The sequence below is a fragment of the Marmota marmota genome, unplaced genomic scaffold (genome assembly GCF_001458135.2).
Source record: "Marmota marmota marmota unplaced genomic scaffold, marMar, whole genome shotgun sequence".
In the NCBI taxonomy this organism is placed as follows: domain Eukaryota; kingdom Metazoa; phylum Chordata; class Mammalia; order Rodentia; family Sciuridae; genus Marmota; species Marmota marmota.
This window is the reverse complement of record NW_026000026.1, coordinates 5,289,151-5,303,049: the sequence shown is the minus strand read 5'-3', so window position 1 is coordinate 5,303,049 and position 13,899 is coordinate 5,289,151. Positions and strand designations below refer to the sequence as shown.

At 57.7% G+C, this 13,899-nt stretch overlaps 1 protein-coding gene across 1 annotated transcript in view; it reads right to left on the bottom strand.

The window, feature by feature from the left end:
• Window positions 1-13,899, bottom strand: part of Eya2 (EYA transcriptional coactivator and phosphatase 2) — a 201,821-nt gene that overhangs the window by 108,700 nt on the left and 79,222 nt on the right. The window contains exons 4-6 of the mRNA XM_048811935.1: window positions 11,814-11,859; window positions 9,066-9,157; window positions 520-636 (exon numbers count right to left, since the gene is read on the bottom strand). Of these exons, the coding sequence (XP_048667892.1) occupies window positions 520-636; window positions 9,066-9,157; window positions 11,814-11,859 (255 nt within the window). The remainder of the gene's footprint in view (window positions 1-519; window positions 637-9,065; window positions 9,158-11,813; window positions 11,860-13,899) is intronic.

The following is a 13,899-nucleotide window of genomic DNA, read 5'->3' as shown; positions in this document are numbered from 1 at the left end:
CCCCCCCCCCCCCCCCCCCCCGCAGCCCCCCTGCTAGAGACGGGTCCCAGCAGCTTTGACCCTCACCAGGACGCAGAGAGTCCACTGGCAGGAGCCAGAGGTGGAAGGAGAGGACGCAGGGCCCATCACGGTCGGGGCAGGGCCCTGGGTGCCAGGGAGGGACTCCACCGCATCCCCAAGGGGTTCGACTCAGTCCCTTTCTCACTGTGTTTGCCATAAAATCTAAACTCCTTGTCCCAGAGTGGGTGACCCAGTCACTTCCTGTATGCCTCAGTTTCCGCCTGAGAGTGTCACCAGGGCTGTGTGGATGACCCACGCAACGTCACCTGGCGCCTAGTGAGAGCTCAGCCAAGGTCGGCTGGCACCGTCCACAGGAGCCCGGGCCACCTGGGCCACCCGGGCCACCTGGGCTTGGGGTGAGAGCTCCTGTGCCTTCCCCCAGCACCTCCCTACTCGGACCCGCTGGTCCCGCCACACCCAGAAAGAACTCAAGGCGGCTCCTCCCGCCCGCGCACTGACCGTGCATCTGGTAGGGGTAGGGGCTCTGTCCAGGGGCCGCGGTGCTGAAGCTGGAGCCGTAGCCGAGGAACCCGCTCTGGCTGGGGGAGTGGTTCACGTTGTCCTCCGTCTTGATGCCTTGGGAGGGGAAAGAGGCACCGAGGACACAGGTTAGAAGCTTCCCAGGGCCTCGGAGACCCCCGGGGCCAGTCCCCACAGCGCCGCGCCCTCAGCCTCCAGCCAGCAGCCGCTGGAGGGCGGACACCGACTGCCCACACGCTCTGCCCCCCACCGGCCCCAGATGGTCAAGATCTAAATGAGGTACTTTTTCTTTTTTGGAGAAATCATGACATTTCACCCCAAAGTATGATATTGATGGCTTCTCTGAGAACAGGATGGTCCTGCAGAACAGGACCGTGCTACCGTGTGACGACAGGCTGTCCTGGTAGTTTCCCATGTCATTCATGGGTCCAGGGCTGTCTCCGCGACATCGAGCCTGGTGCTAGGAGGCTCCTTACTTCTTACAGTCTAGGACACCATGACAAGCGGGGACGGGGAAGGCAGGCCAAGAGGGTCTCACACTTTGTCCACGCTACCTGCCTGGCTTTCGGGGTGCGGGAGCCCCTGAACCCACTGCAGAGTGCCATGTATGGCTTAAGTGTCCATCAGGTCCTGGGTGAAGGATGTCACTTCATGGTAAGATACACCCTCTGCCCTGCTTAACCCAACACTGGACAGCCACAGCATAAATCTGCCTTCTGATCCAGCAAACCCGACTGATGACCCGAAGCGAGGGGCCAGCCAGGAGCAACTGTCTGGGGGAAGGACGGCGTTGAGGGTGACAGGCTGACCCCTCCCCGGTGGCCCACTCACTTTCTTTTTACTAAAATGTAATGAACACACTCTAGAAAATTCAAACAGTCAGAGGCATAAAGAAAAGTGTCTTCTCCTCCCCTGACCCCAGACCCAGCTCTCCTTCCCACAGGTGCCACCAGGCTGTGGTTCCTGGGTTCACCTCAGACAGGTGTGTGAGGTTACAGGTGGGTACTCACTTTTTAATGAAATCAACGGAAGGCTGGGCGCAGTGGCACAGGCCTGTGATGCCTACAGCTCAGGAGGCTGAGGCAGGAGGATCACGACTTCAAAGCCAGCCTCAGCAACTGAGTGAGGCCCTAAGCAACTCAGCGAGACCCTGTCTCTAAATACAATGTTAAAAAGGGCTGGGGATGTGGCTCAGTGGTGAAGCATGCTGGGTTCTATCCCTGGGATCAAAAAATCAATCGATCAATCAACTGAAGGAATCTATAATACTCTTCTGCAATTTTCTCTTCCATTGCATCAGATTATGAAGCTCCTCCTTCTTCCACATTTGCAGCTGTGCCGTATTTCACGTATGTAAGTATCACACACACACATATTTGCTGCAGTGTGGTTCACAGTTATCACACTTTGGTGCGTGTGGACAAGTATGTCTTGGGTAAATTCCCAGGAGTCCAAGGGCAGAAGACATTTTTGAGGACATTGCTAAATAAATAGGGTCACAAGCAGTGAGCGCCGGCTTCCCCACACCCTCTTCAAGTCGTTGTGAAACCTGCTCCTCCTTGTCTGACTGCTGAGTATAAAGCAGGGTCTTGTTGCTGTTTAAATTTTCCTTTCTTTAAAGAAGGTTTCTAGTTCTGGGGGTGGTTTTGTAGTTGAGGGTTCCCTTTTCCACGGTCACCCTGGGAATCGGGAGCTGGACTCAGTCAGCCCAGGAGTCAGGAGATGCGGCTGGGGGCCTGAGGCTCGGCTCGACTCCTGGTGACCTGGACAGCTTGTCCCGCGACCTCGGCCTGGAAGCCTGCTTCCACAAGAAATGCAGGTTGTCAGGAAAGTAAAGGGAGGAAAGGGCGGAAGCTTCGAACCCTGACGAGGCACCCAGAGCACACCCTTCATGCTCACGGCAAATGCACTCAACAGGCGGTTCTCTCTCCCCGTGTTAAAGATGTGGAAGCCAGTCCAGCTGACGGGGTCCTGCAAATGGCAGCTGACTGCGAGGTCAGGAGTCAACAGTGGTGGGAAGGGGTGCTCTGGTGAGGACATGAGGTGCCCCCAGAAGCTCCCGTGTCAATGCAGGAATGTCCAGAGGTGAGGTGAGATCAGGGACCTCATCCGTCCACCCTGGTTGGAATGGACTGGGTGGTGACTGCAGGCAGGGGGTGTGGCTGGAGGAGGCGGGTCATGGCCGTGTCCTAGAAGGGTCCCCCTTCCCTGCGGCCCTGGCTCTGTCTCTCCTGCTCCCCAGGGGCCATGACTGGACCAGGCTCCTCCTCCAGGCCCTTCCGCCATGATGCTCTGCCTCCCTGGGGCCCAGAGCAAAGGAGTTGGCCTCCGTGGACGGAGCCTCTGAAACTCTGAGCCCAGACTAACTTTTCCTCCTCTAAGTGGTTCCTGTTGGGTTCTTGTTGGTCACAGTGATGCCAAGCTGACCAACACGAGGGGCTTCTTGTGGCAGACAATGTGACTCTTCAGTAACAGTGATCACAGAGTAGGGGAGAACTTGACCTGCACCTTCTTTTGCTCGGGGTGCCGGGCACAGTCAGCCAGGCGCTAGGGACAGTCTGTCTCCCTGGGCACCTGGAGTCACCCTAAACTGTGTGGTGCCACCCCAGGTCCTGCATGGGCCCTGCCCCGGCCTCCCTCACACCCTCTGCTCAAGCCACGGCTCAGCCGGATCCTTCATTTTAGCGGCTGGCGTCCACGTCCCCGTGTTCAGCCAGTGCCTGGAGGGGGGGGCGGCTTCTGGGTCAACGCCACGTTCTACCCTCACGGCCCAGGATGGAGGGACGCGGCTCCTCCTGCAGCACTAGAGCGTCTGTCTTGGCCGGACCTGGGCAAGGCCACTGGGGTGTCCTGGGAGTGTGGGCCTCCTTCATCGTAAACAGACACGAACTGCAAGAACATCTCTGGACTCAGGGTCTTTGCAGTGGGTCCCCTCTGCCTGGAACGCACGCCCCGCTCCTGGTTACGCCTCTGTCTGCTAACGGCTCTCATCCTCCATCGCTCAGCTTGAAGGCTGCCGCCCAGGACTCGCTGGGCCTCCACAGCAGGGAGTCCGCCCTCAGGTCCCTCATCACCTGCTCCTTTATCACCTGTCCCCTCCTGAGGCTGAGAGCCCAGGAGGGCAGGGGCTGGGCCAGCCTTGTCCACTGCGGTATCCCCACAGGTGGCTCACTGTCTGGCAGGTAGCGGGTGCTCAGTAAATATCAGAAGAAGGAATGAACAGGAAAGAAAAATAAGGATTTTCTCTCTTTTGTTTGCTGAAGGGCTGGACCCTAAGATTCTGACCCTGAGGACGGGAGGAGGTGGCCGGGGACGTGAAGGGCCTCATCCTGTAGGTCAGTGTTGCCTGGTTGCAGTTTGGGCACCGCCACAGCTCACAGTGGGAAAGGGCAGGTAGTGGGGAGGACGTGGTCACCCTCCCAACCTGGTGCTGCCGTGGCTCTGAGGCCCTGTCTGGACTCGTACTTCGTCACCTTTTTAAACTTTCAGTGTCATTCATTTCTTTTTATTTTATCAGGTGTCCGTCCGGGATGGACTGAAAATTTTAAAGCAAAAAATCAAAACCTGGTCTTTCCCGTCTACGGGAAGGTGCTGCGCCGCTGGTGGACATGTTCATGGCGAGGGCAGTGGGGACCCGCAACGTGCACGGAACCCTCAATCCAGGAGCCTCAGGCTGCAGCTCAGGGAAGCACGGGGGGGGGGAGCATTTCAGAGAGGGTGTCAACAGCTGGGCACTCATTCAACATGCATGTCACCCTGATGTCCCCAGCAGCTGCAGCAGGCCCGGGACACAGGCTTCAGGTGCTGGAGACAGCAGCGTTTGGAGCTTGGGTTCCAGGAGACGGCGGCAGAGAGACCAGCAGACTGCGTGGTCAGCACAACCACCCCTGGTGCACGAGGGGGCGCACGAGGGGCCGCACGAGGGGCCGCCTGGCTTGTTCCCCAGGCCCCAGCCTGCTCTCCCCACTCCCTGATCACCCTCACACCCACTCAACCCTCCAGACACGTGGATTCCTGGGTCTCCGTGTGTAGTCCTAATGGTGCGATACAGAAAAACAAAGCAGAGAAGGACTAGTAAGGTTCCGTGAAAGCGAGTCCGGAGTTGGCATTTTGAACAGGGTGATCTGAGAAGGTCCCGTGAGGGAGGTGATATTTGAACAAAAACCCAAAGGACGTGAAGAGAGCAAGATATGCCAATGTCCAGAGGAACAAGAGGTGCAAAGGCCCTGAGGTAGGTCATACTTAGTATGTTGGATGAGCAAACATGGAGGAGGCCAGTGTTGGAGAGCACAGTGAGCTAGGAGGTCAGAAAGGCCGTGGAGTGGGGACAGGGCAGGCAGACGCAATGGGAAACCTCTGGCTTTGACCTGGAGTGACAAGAGTCCTGGGGGGCTCTGAGCACAGAGGATGGCAGAACTGGTTTGTGCCTAAAACTTCTGCGTCTCAGATCTTATCTATTGTGCATGTAACACAAAATTCTCTCCCAGTTGATTGGTGTGCACACTGCCCGAGGCCCTCCCCTGCACCCAGTCACCCTGCACAGGCAGCCTTCACAACTGGCCTCGCAGACCCGCCCTCGCTCTCCTGCTGGCCTTGACCGGGCACTTGTGGGCTCTGGGTACTCCATGGGGAGCAAAGGGAAGAAGGAGGAAGCCTGACTCCCCCAGAGCTACCGCCCCTTGCTCTCCCTCGTGGGCAGCCCTGGCAGCGCTAAAAGATTCTGGGACAGGCTGGGAAAGCCGCGCACGCGCAGAGGACAGGCTCTCCCGCCTCCTGGGTTTTCACTCTGTCACTGGATGCCAACAGAGATCCCAGTGGCTTGGGAGGCTGAAGCAGGAGGATCACGAGTTCAAGGCCAGCCTCAGCGGCTTAGTGAGACCCTGTCTCTAAATAAAATATAAAAGCTCTGGGAACGTGGCTCAGTGGTTAAGCGCCCCTGGATTCAATCCCTGGTACAAAAAAAAAAAAAAGAAAGAAAGAAAGAAAAAAGAAAAGACGAGAAAAAAGAAAAAGAAAGAAAGAAAGAAATGCAAGGAAACTGTAAACCTGCAGGGGTCTCTGGGAAGACAGGAGCCCACCCCCATTAACTTTTCAAGTTGGACGGTCAGTTCTCGGGTGTTTGTGGTATTGCTCTTTATGTTTTCCTCCATGTCTTAAATATTGCATAATCAATGGAGAAAAAAATACCGGGTGTTCCCAACACCCCTGTCTCTACTTGCTCCCTTCAGTCGCCCTGGCTCCCGGGGCTGTTTAAGCCAGAGTGAGCAGCGCCATGTGCCCAGGGCAGAGCCTCTCGACAAGATTCAGCAGGGCTGGGCGGACGGTGACACACGCCGCGTGCTCAGGCACGGCCAGGCAAAGGAAGCGGTTCTCCTCCACCTGCTGCTCCTCAGTGACTCGGACATTCTGGGGCTGTGTGGCCGCCTGGCTTCTATTGACACAGCTGTGACATTCACTGGGCACCCCTGGGGACAGGGCCCTGAGAGCCAAGCCCTTTATATCAATCAGGGCCCATGGGCTGAGTCCGGCCCCTGGCCTGCGAGTGTAAATGAAGTTTTATTGGAACACAGACACTCCCATCAGCATACACACCATCTGGCTGCTTCCGGGCCACCACAGCAGAGCTGGATATTGTGACCGAGACCACAGGGCCCACAAAATAGGCACTGTTTGTTATCCGGCCCTCCTCAGACAAAGTTAAGATGATCTCTGACGTAGATGATTTTAGTTAATCCTCACAACAACCACGGGAGGCTGGAGTTAGTGTCACTTCCATTGTATGAAGGAGGAGATGGAGGCCCAGGGAGGTGAGGCCATTCATGGGGCCTTACAACCGGCCCTGGGCGGCGGAATCCCAGGCATGTGATCTGAGCACCTACCCTGTGCCACCTGGAAAGTCACTGAGACAGTTAACTAACCATGAACCAAATTAACTTCCATCCGACCGATGCCGTGTTTTGTCTGGGAACAGGGCTAGTTTTCTCTTTTATATGAAAAATAATGAGGCTGCATTTTTCTTGGCTGTCAGCCAGGCCGGGTAGCTTACATGTGATTGTATCATGGTGGAGGGATGGGGAGAGTTAGGAAAGATGCCCTCACCTGTCACAGGTGATCCCCCAGGATTTATAAACCCACATCCGGGCATTGGGGCTGCCCGGGTTTAATTCCACCTCTGCCACCAGGCAGCTGGGTGACCTTGGGTGAGTTGTTTACCCTCTCTGATCCTCTGCTTCTGTGTTTCTGAAGGGAGGATCATGGTGTGAACTTCCTTGTAGGGGTGAGACGGGGACTAAAGGAATTAATGGACATCAGGCAAAGTGAGGGGTGAGAAGTCAACGATGGTGGCGCATGGTCAGCTGTTTCTGCAGCTGTGTGTCCTTGCCGTGGCCTCCAGATCCCCCCTCGGTCTCTCCAGTGGCCTTTCTGCTTCCCCAGCCTCGGCCCTCTGCCCGCAGGCCTCCCGTGGCTTCCTGTCTCACGCGGAACAGACCCCGGGTCCACTCAGGGGCTCAGGCTCTGCCGCCTGCCTCCCCTCCTGAGTCGGCTGCTGGTCTTCTTGGACCTGCCAAGTCCCTGCCTCTTTCCGCAGCTGCCCTCTGCCTGGGTGTCCCCGCCCTGTGCTGGGCCGAATCAGCTGCTCATTTAAGAGGTCTTCCCTGTTCTCGGCTCTCTCGGGAGCTCCTGGTCTTCCTTGGATACCACACTCTTGTGGTTTGAAAGGCAGAAACATCTGAGAACGTGTCTTTTTCTCCCTCAGGACAGGGTTGGCTTATTAGCTAGTTTTTTATGTGGTGCTGGGGACCGGACCCAGTGCCTCACACGTGCTAGGAGAGGGCTCTTCCCCTGAGCCCCCGCCCGGCCCTGGGACAGGGTCTGCAAACTCAAGCGTCTCCCTGGGACAGGCAGGTCCCTTGAGGAAGTAAGTGGGCGGGTGGGGCTGTGGCAACCGAGGCTCATGGGAACAGCGTTAGCCAGGGACCCCCGGGGTCATCACTCGCCAGCCCCAGACCAGCAGCTAACGTTTAAAATGTCGAGTTTTAAAACATCCAACCGAACACACCCAAAGATCACACTCCCCGCTCCCCGGGGTCTTCAGCCTCCGGGTTCCAAGAAGATGGGGCTCCTTGTGCCTGGCTGACCGCCGTCCGCCCACGACCACAGAGGAGTGGAGGAATGAGAGACGGGGCGGAGGGGGGGACCGTGAGGACAAAGGGAACCCGGGCCCGGTCTCTGCAGGAAGCAAGGCCACGTGGCTGGGAAGGCAGCGGAGCCTGTGGACTCCAGGTGGGGAAACCGAGGCCCGAGGGTCAGGGTCCCGCATCTGGAAGGCAGCTCTGCTGTCGCCCTCCTGTGCTCTCTCCACTGGACGCCAGGATCTGGGTGGACTGCACGGCCACGACTTGGGGGTTCCGATGCGTCCTCCTCTGTGGCCTCCCTCCCTCGTATTCAACCAGCGGCCCCAGGCAAGGCGACCGACCTCTGGCTGCAGGGGTGGACGTGCGGTCAGTGCGTTCCACCTTCTCTGCCCAGTGTCGGGGTCAGGGCTGGGTACGGGGGGCTCCAGTCGGAGCCTTTCTGGGACTGGGTGGGAAGCGCTGTTTTGGGGAGCTGCAGCCTGGGACTCGTAGAGCTTTCTCTGCCCCCACGGCAGGAGGCCTGGCCTGAGACGGGCCCACGCTGAAGGACACAGGCCGCGTTGCTCTGATATTGTCACTTGGGCACCTGGATCCAGCCCTGCCTGAACAGGTTGGTCCCTAGGCTGATGGGTGGGTTTTGGTCACTCACTACCTAGGGGCGCTGGGTGACACCTCAATTAGACAGAAGGGAACAGGGTGGACAAAGCCCAGAGGCGGGACAGACCAGCGGGTTCCCGAGTCCCCAGTTCCTAGCAGGGAAGTGTTGACAGCCAGGAGGAGAGGCCACCGTATGAGCCCCCACACCCGTTCCTCCCTCTTCTGAAACCATCTGGGAAGAGAAGCCTCCCCCAGGCAATCCTCGGGCCTCCTCGTCTCCCTCCCCACCTCTGTGAGCGGTGCCACAGGACCCAGTTTGACCAATGAGGGCCCATATGGGACTGTTGGAAGCCCTCAGGAAGATGAACTCTCCATTGGAAATGCTGAGCTGAAGGGAGGCAGTTTACAGGCACCGTCTTTGTGGCTACGCGGGAGAACTTAGGTGGGAGTGAGACACATCCCTCACCATGTCATCTGAGCCCCTGGATCCAGCCACACCTGATGATATTTGGGTCCCCAGATGTACCAGCTTGTGAACCACTAAATCCCCAGTTAATCCCTCAACTGTCTTGGGTTAGGTTTCTGATTCTTGCCATCAAAAGAGCCCTTGCTTGAATCTAGAGAATTTGAACTATGTTTATAGGGTCTTTTTTTTTTTTTATTTACCTCTAGTCCCAAATCAGTCTGGCTGCATTTTCCATTCTGCATTTAATTGGGGCAGAAGGGAAGGACCAAGGGCGTGATGTCAGGACCCCGGTGTTGAGAGCAAAGCCAGGGCTGTCAGGTACTCACTGTAGGAAGGGATTCCGTAGGCTTGTGCCGGAGGCGGGTAGGCCGTGTAGGGGACAGCCTGCTGGATCCCCCCGCCGNCTGCTCTCTCTCCTCTTTTGGTAACAAAGGTGGAGGGCAAATTTGCAAGGGCAAAGTCATGATCTGGGAAAACCTGTGTCCCTGAATTGGCTAGTGGAGGAGGCTGCCCCAGAGTTTCACCGGATCCACGCTGGACTGGATGTGAGTAACCAAAAGCAAACAAGCCAATAAACAAAAACAAAAACAAAAAGCAACCAACCAAATCCCCCAAACCTTTGTCATGTGAAACCACTGAGACTTCAGGGTTCGCTGCTTGTTGCAGCAGAACCTATCCTACCCTGACTATCCATCCTAACTGAGATACCTTCCCAGCTTCAACAGAGCTGCCAATCAAGATGTCCTGCTCATAGTCAAGGGGTGGGACAGGGTGAAGGTCAGCCAATCAAACTGCCCTGGGAGTGCAATAGTTACACTCTGAAATGTCTGTCCTTCCATTTCCTATCTCGTGGGTCCCTGAAGCTGTCCTGCACTGGATCTTTCTCCAGGCCCAGCTGCAAGGGCTGGGCTTTCAAGGGCCACTCCCCAAGACCTTTGTGATATTGTGACTGCCACCAACCACCGTGATCTTACGTGGGCTGGGAATCGTGTCACCTAGGCCTGGTGTGTGCTTTTGATCTCATCTAATGCTTCTAGGAACTCTTTGTAAACGGAGCCTTTACAATTCCCATGTTAGAAATGAAGGAATCAAAGCTTGGAGACCTGCAGAAGTGAATGAAGACCTAGAGAGAGATGACCTAGAACTTCAGCCCTGGACGACTCTGACGCGTCACCACCCCATCCCCATTTCACAGATCACAAAACAGGCAGAGGGAGGCCAAAAACACGCCAGAAGCACACAGTGGGTACGGTCTGCGACCCTGACTCTGGAACACGCCCCAAACTCTCCGCCATGTGGCCCCCGCCGGCCAGAGCAGGGGACTGGGGGCGCGTGTCTATCGTACTCAGTGCCTACGTGCTGGGAGCCATTAGCCAAGTAGGTATGACAATTTCCTTGCCAGCGTACCCCATGTTGCTTAGTGGAAGGACTCGTGGAAATAGGACATTTTGCAGTGACATTGCATCTAAGGTGACCTTGCTCAAGGACCAGGGCGGATCCGGGTTTAGGGTGTTCCCGGTTTAGGACTATCGGGGTTTAGGGTGGTTCCAGGTTTAAGGTTATTCCTGCTGGGAATAGGGCGTATCCTGCTGCCTGAGTTCCCCTTGAGTTCTCACGGGATTCAGACAGTATTTTTTGGGAGAGAGAAGCCCAGTGGGGGTGGATTTGGGCAGAGAACGTGGATTTCCCCAGAACGTGATTGTAGACGGCTGGTGTGAGTTCGGGAATAAAGAGTTGCTGTTTGAATCTACAAGCTGTGTGGTGGCTCGTGATTTTGTGCCCAGCCAGACTGCGGCACCCACGCCCCCATCTGGCTCCACTGAGGTCACCTCCTGTCACCCTAGGTAAAACTTGTCTGGTTCCAGATTTATTGTTTATACAGACGTAAAATCTGATTCTCCCACATATGGAGCCTCGTGGCAGGAAGTAAGATGGACACAAAGTCGGTGTGATGATGGAAGACGTCCCCCTCCCTGCTTTCTTCTTGACTCTCCCCCTGTGATAAAGGTTTTGGGGGAACTTTCTCTGAAACACACAAGGCACTCATTTGAGCGATGGTTGGCAGAACCAGTCCCAGAGGGCTGTCACCTGTCCGCGTCCTGCCCTGTGGGGCCTGGCGGCCACACCCTGCGGGCCAGGCTTCCTTCCGGTGGAGGTCTTATCGGAGAAGCCTCCAAGGCGCCCCTTAGAAGAGGAGTAGGAGGTGGAATCCAAGACAACGCTCCACTCCCATCCAGGCCGATTTAAATGACTTGAATTAAACTGGGGCTAAAGTTAAAACCCAGAGAAAGGGTGGGGACGTGCTCTAGCGGGGGCCTTGAAAACCTCAGGGGACTTCTACTACCTACGCCTCAAAGGTGACGGGAAAGGCAGGTGACGGAGCCTTCCGTACACTGCTCCTCCATGGGAAGGAAGGAGATCTCTGGATGCTGAGGAACGCACCATCTGGCCCCAGGGACACGTGGACACCTGGCCAGCCAACTCAGGGCTCCATGCACAGCCAAGGACTGGGACTGGCAGCTCCGAGGGTGGGCAGCAAGCCGAGGGCCCTGGGCTCCTCACTCTGGGGCACTTAAGGCCCTGGGCTGGGAGCTGGTCCCCTGCTCTGTCCCCACTAGACTGAAGCCCTCCGAGGGCAGTGACTGTGTCTCCGTCTCCGAGTCCCAGATTTGGTACTGAGGGGAGTTGGGCGGATGCTAGAGAAGGAAGGGGCGGGGGAGGAAGGAGAGAAAGACAGAAGAGAGGAGGGGGAGGAGGAGAGGTCTGCAGAGAAAGAATGGGGGGATGGGAGGAGTGAGGAAGGAGAAAGAGGTGGGGCGGAGGGAGGCAGGACAAGAAGGAGCCAGGCGAGGACGAGGACGAGGACAAGGAGGCGAGGAAGAGGAGACACCAGCGGCGCTCCCAGACCAGGGCCCAGGCCCCACTTCCCGGGTGGGCTGCTGGACCGCCCCCTTGTCCTGAGGGGGTGGCCGAGAGCCGCGCTGGGCTTCCTGTCCAGGAGACCTGCTGGAGCAGGAGCCCTCTCCCAACCTCACCCCCAAGGAACAGGGAGAGTGAGCAGGGGACACACTCACCTGGCAAAGAGCTGGGACACGCTCGGAGAGGCCGGTTTGGTGACACCTGAGGGGAAGAGAGACATCGGAGGGCTTAGTGGCTGTGGGATGGGGACATTGTGCAGAGCATGTGAGTTCCAGGGCAGCTCAAGTGGGAGGTGTTGAGGCCAGGACTCTCCGCCGGGAAGGCTCATCCGAGGGCGACAGGGTAGCCCTCTCCCTGGTGTGGTGGGTTCAGAAGGCTCTCTGGGTGCCCTCGTGTCCCTGTACTCAACGAAGGGTGACAAAGGCCTGTGGCAGCTCGAAGATCAGAGCAGAGTCCATGCCCCTGCACGGGGTACCAAGGCCATGCTGAGGTCAGAGAGGCCCGCCCTTGGACGGAGAGGGGACCTGAGCCCAGCAAGCGCGCGTTTCCACTCCTGGAGAGAACCCGCCCTGCCTCAGCTGCAGCCCGAGCCCCAGGGTGGCAGAAGCTGGGCTCTGATTATTCCATTTCCCCTCTGCGGGTGACATCATCCAGACGTTCGTCCCTCCCCACTTCTGGTCCTTGGAGTTGGTTGATCACCTCCTGGGCTCCAGCTGGGACCAGCCTGCCTGCCTTCGGGCGCAAGCGTCCTACACGCATCGGGCAGCCGCGGGAGACCCTGTGTGAGAGGCGGCGCAGGGGAGAACGGAGCTGGGAGAGGAGTCTGCCAGAGGACAATTTGCAAGTGGACAGTTCACCTGGGGGCATTTTTGGGCTACAGCATCTCTAACAACCAGCGCGATGTGCTCTGGGCAGAGTCTGGTGAAGTCCTAGAGGGTGGGTCTAGAGACGGGGCCACCCCTGCCACCACACCTACACCTGCTGGGGTTGCCGGCCTGGGCCCCAGGCAGGGCCCTAAGCCTCGCTCGGCCTCTGAGCTGGAGACCAGCTTGCACTCCCCACTCCACCCTTCTCAGCTCTGAGGCTTTGTGGGGCTGCCTCCGTCTGGGGCCTCCGAGGCCTCCTGTGTAGCGGGGCTGGGAATGCTGCACGCGCATGCGTGAGGAGAGGTGACGGTGAAGGTGATGTCCATCGCGCAAACTGGGTGCTGGTTACGCACGTGCCCCACCCTCCGCATTACCTTACCTGGGTTAATAGTTTAATCCTTATAAACGCCCTATAAGAAGGGTGCTCTCATGCCTAGGGGCAGAGCGGAGGCTCAGAGAGTCTGAGGAGCTCACCCGGGGCCACACAGAGTGTAAGCCGCGGAACTGTGATCTGAAGCCAGGTGGCCTGGCCTGAGGTCCCAACCGCCGACCCTGCGACTGGACGGCAGCCTCATGGTAGAGCATTCCCCTGGGAGCTGACTAGGAGCCAGCCTGGGTCAGAGGTGTAGGTGCCTGACCCACTTAGTCCTCACAGCAGGGTGACAGGGAGGCAGTGTCCCTGTCCCCTCCGCACAGAGAAGCTGGGGCTTCAGAGGTGAAGGGCCACGGGTGAGGGGGGAGTCCATGCCTGTCACCACCCCCTCCCAGCTGAGTCAAGTGCTGTTGAGCCCCTAAGCGCTGGGCCAGGGGGCTCCTTAGGTCCATCTAGAGAGACAGGGCTGGAGGGTAAATGGACAGGTCTGGTTTAGTTCACAACAGTCAGCAGCTCGGCCCAGAGTGAACCGGTCCGTCTTCCAACAGAGATGAGTGTGCGCGCACGCGGAACGAGGGTGTCAAGATGTATTTATTACAGGTCACAGTGAACACAGCCGAGCAGGCAAGGGCGTGCCCAGTGCCAAGGAGCCCTGGCACCCAGCCAGCACTCCCTCCCCTCGGCCCGCGCCCCAGGCAGGGCCCCCACATCGTCCCTTCCTCCTGGTCCCCAGGACCAGGGCACCAACCGTCTCATTCTAGGTGGAAGCTCCTGACTCGGTATGTTTAGCAATAAATAAGTTACTGAATTAAACATCTTGAATGTTTTCCTTAATAAACATGTAAATATTCACAAAAATCCAGATCTGTGGCAGCGGCATTCCTATGGGCGCAGGCGAACTCGGCTTCGCTTCCAGGAACGGGAAGCAAGCTTGCTCTCTCCAGGGGATCTGTCCCCGCTGCTCTGAACCATGCCCCCCCAGCCTCCCTCCGCCCCCTCCCT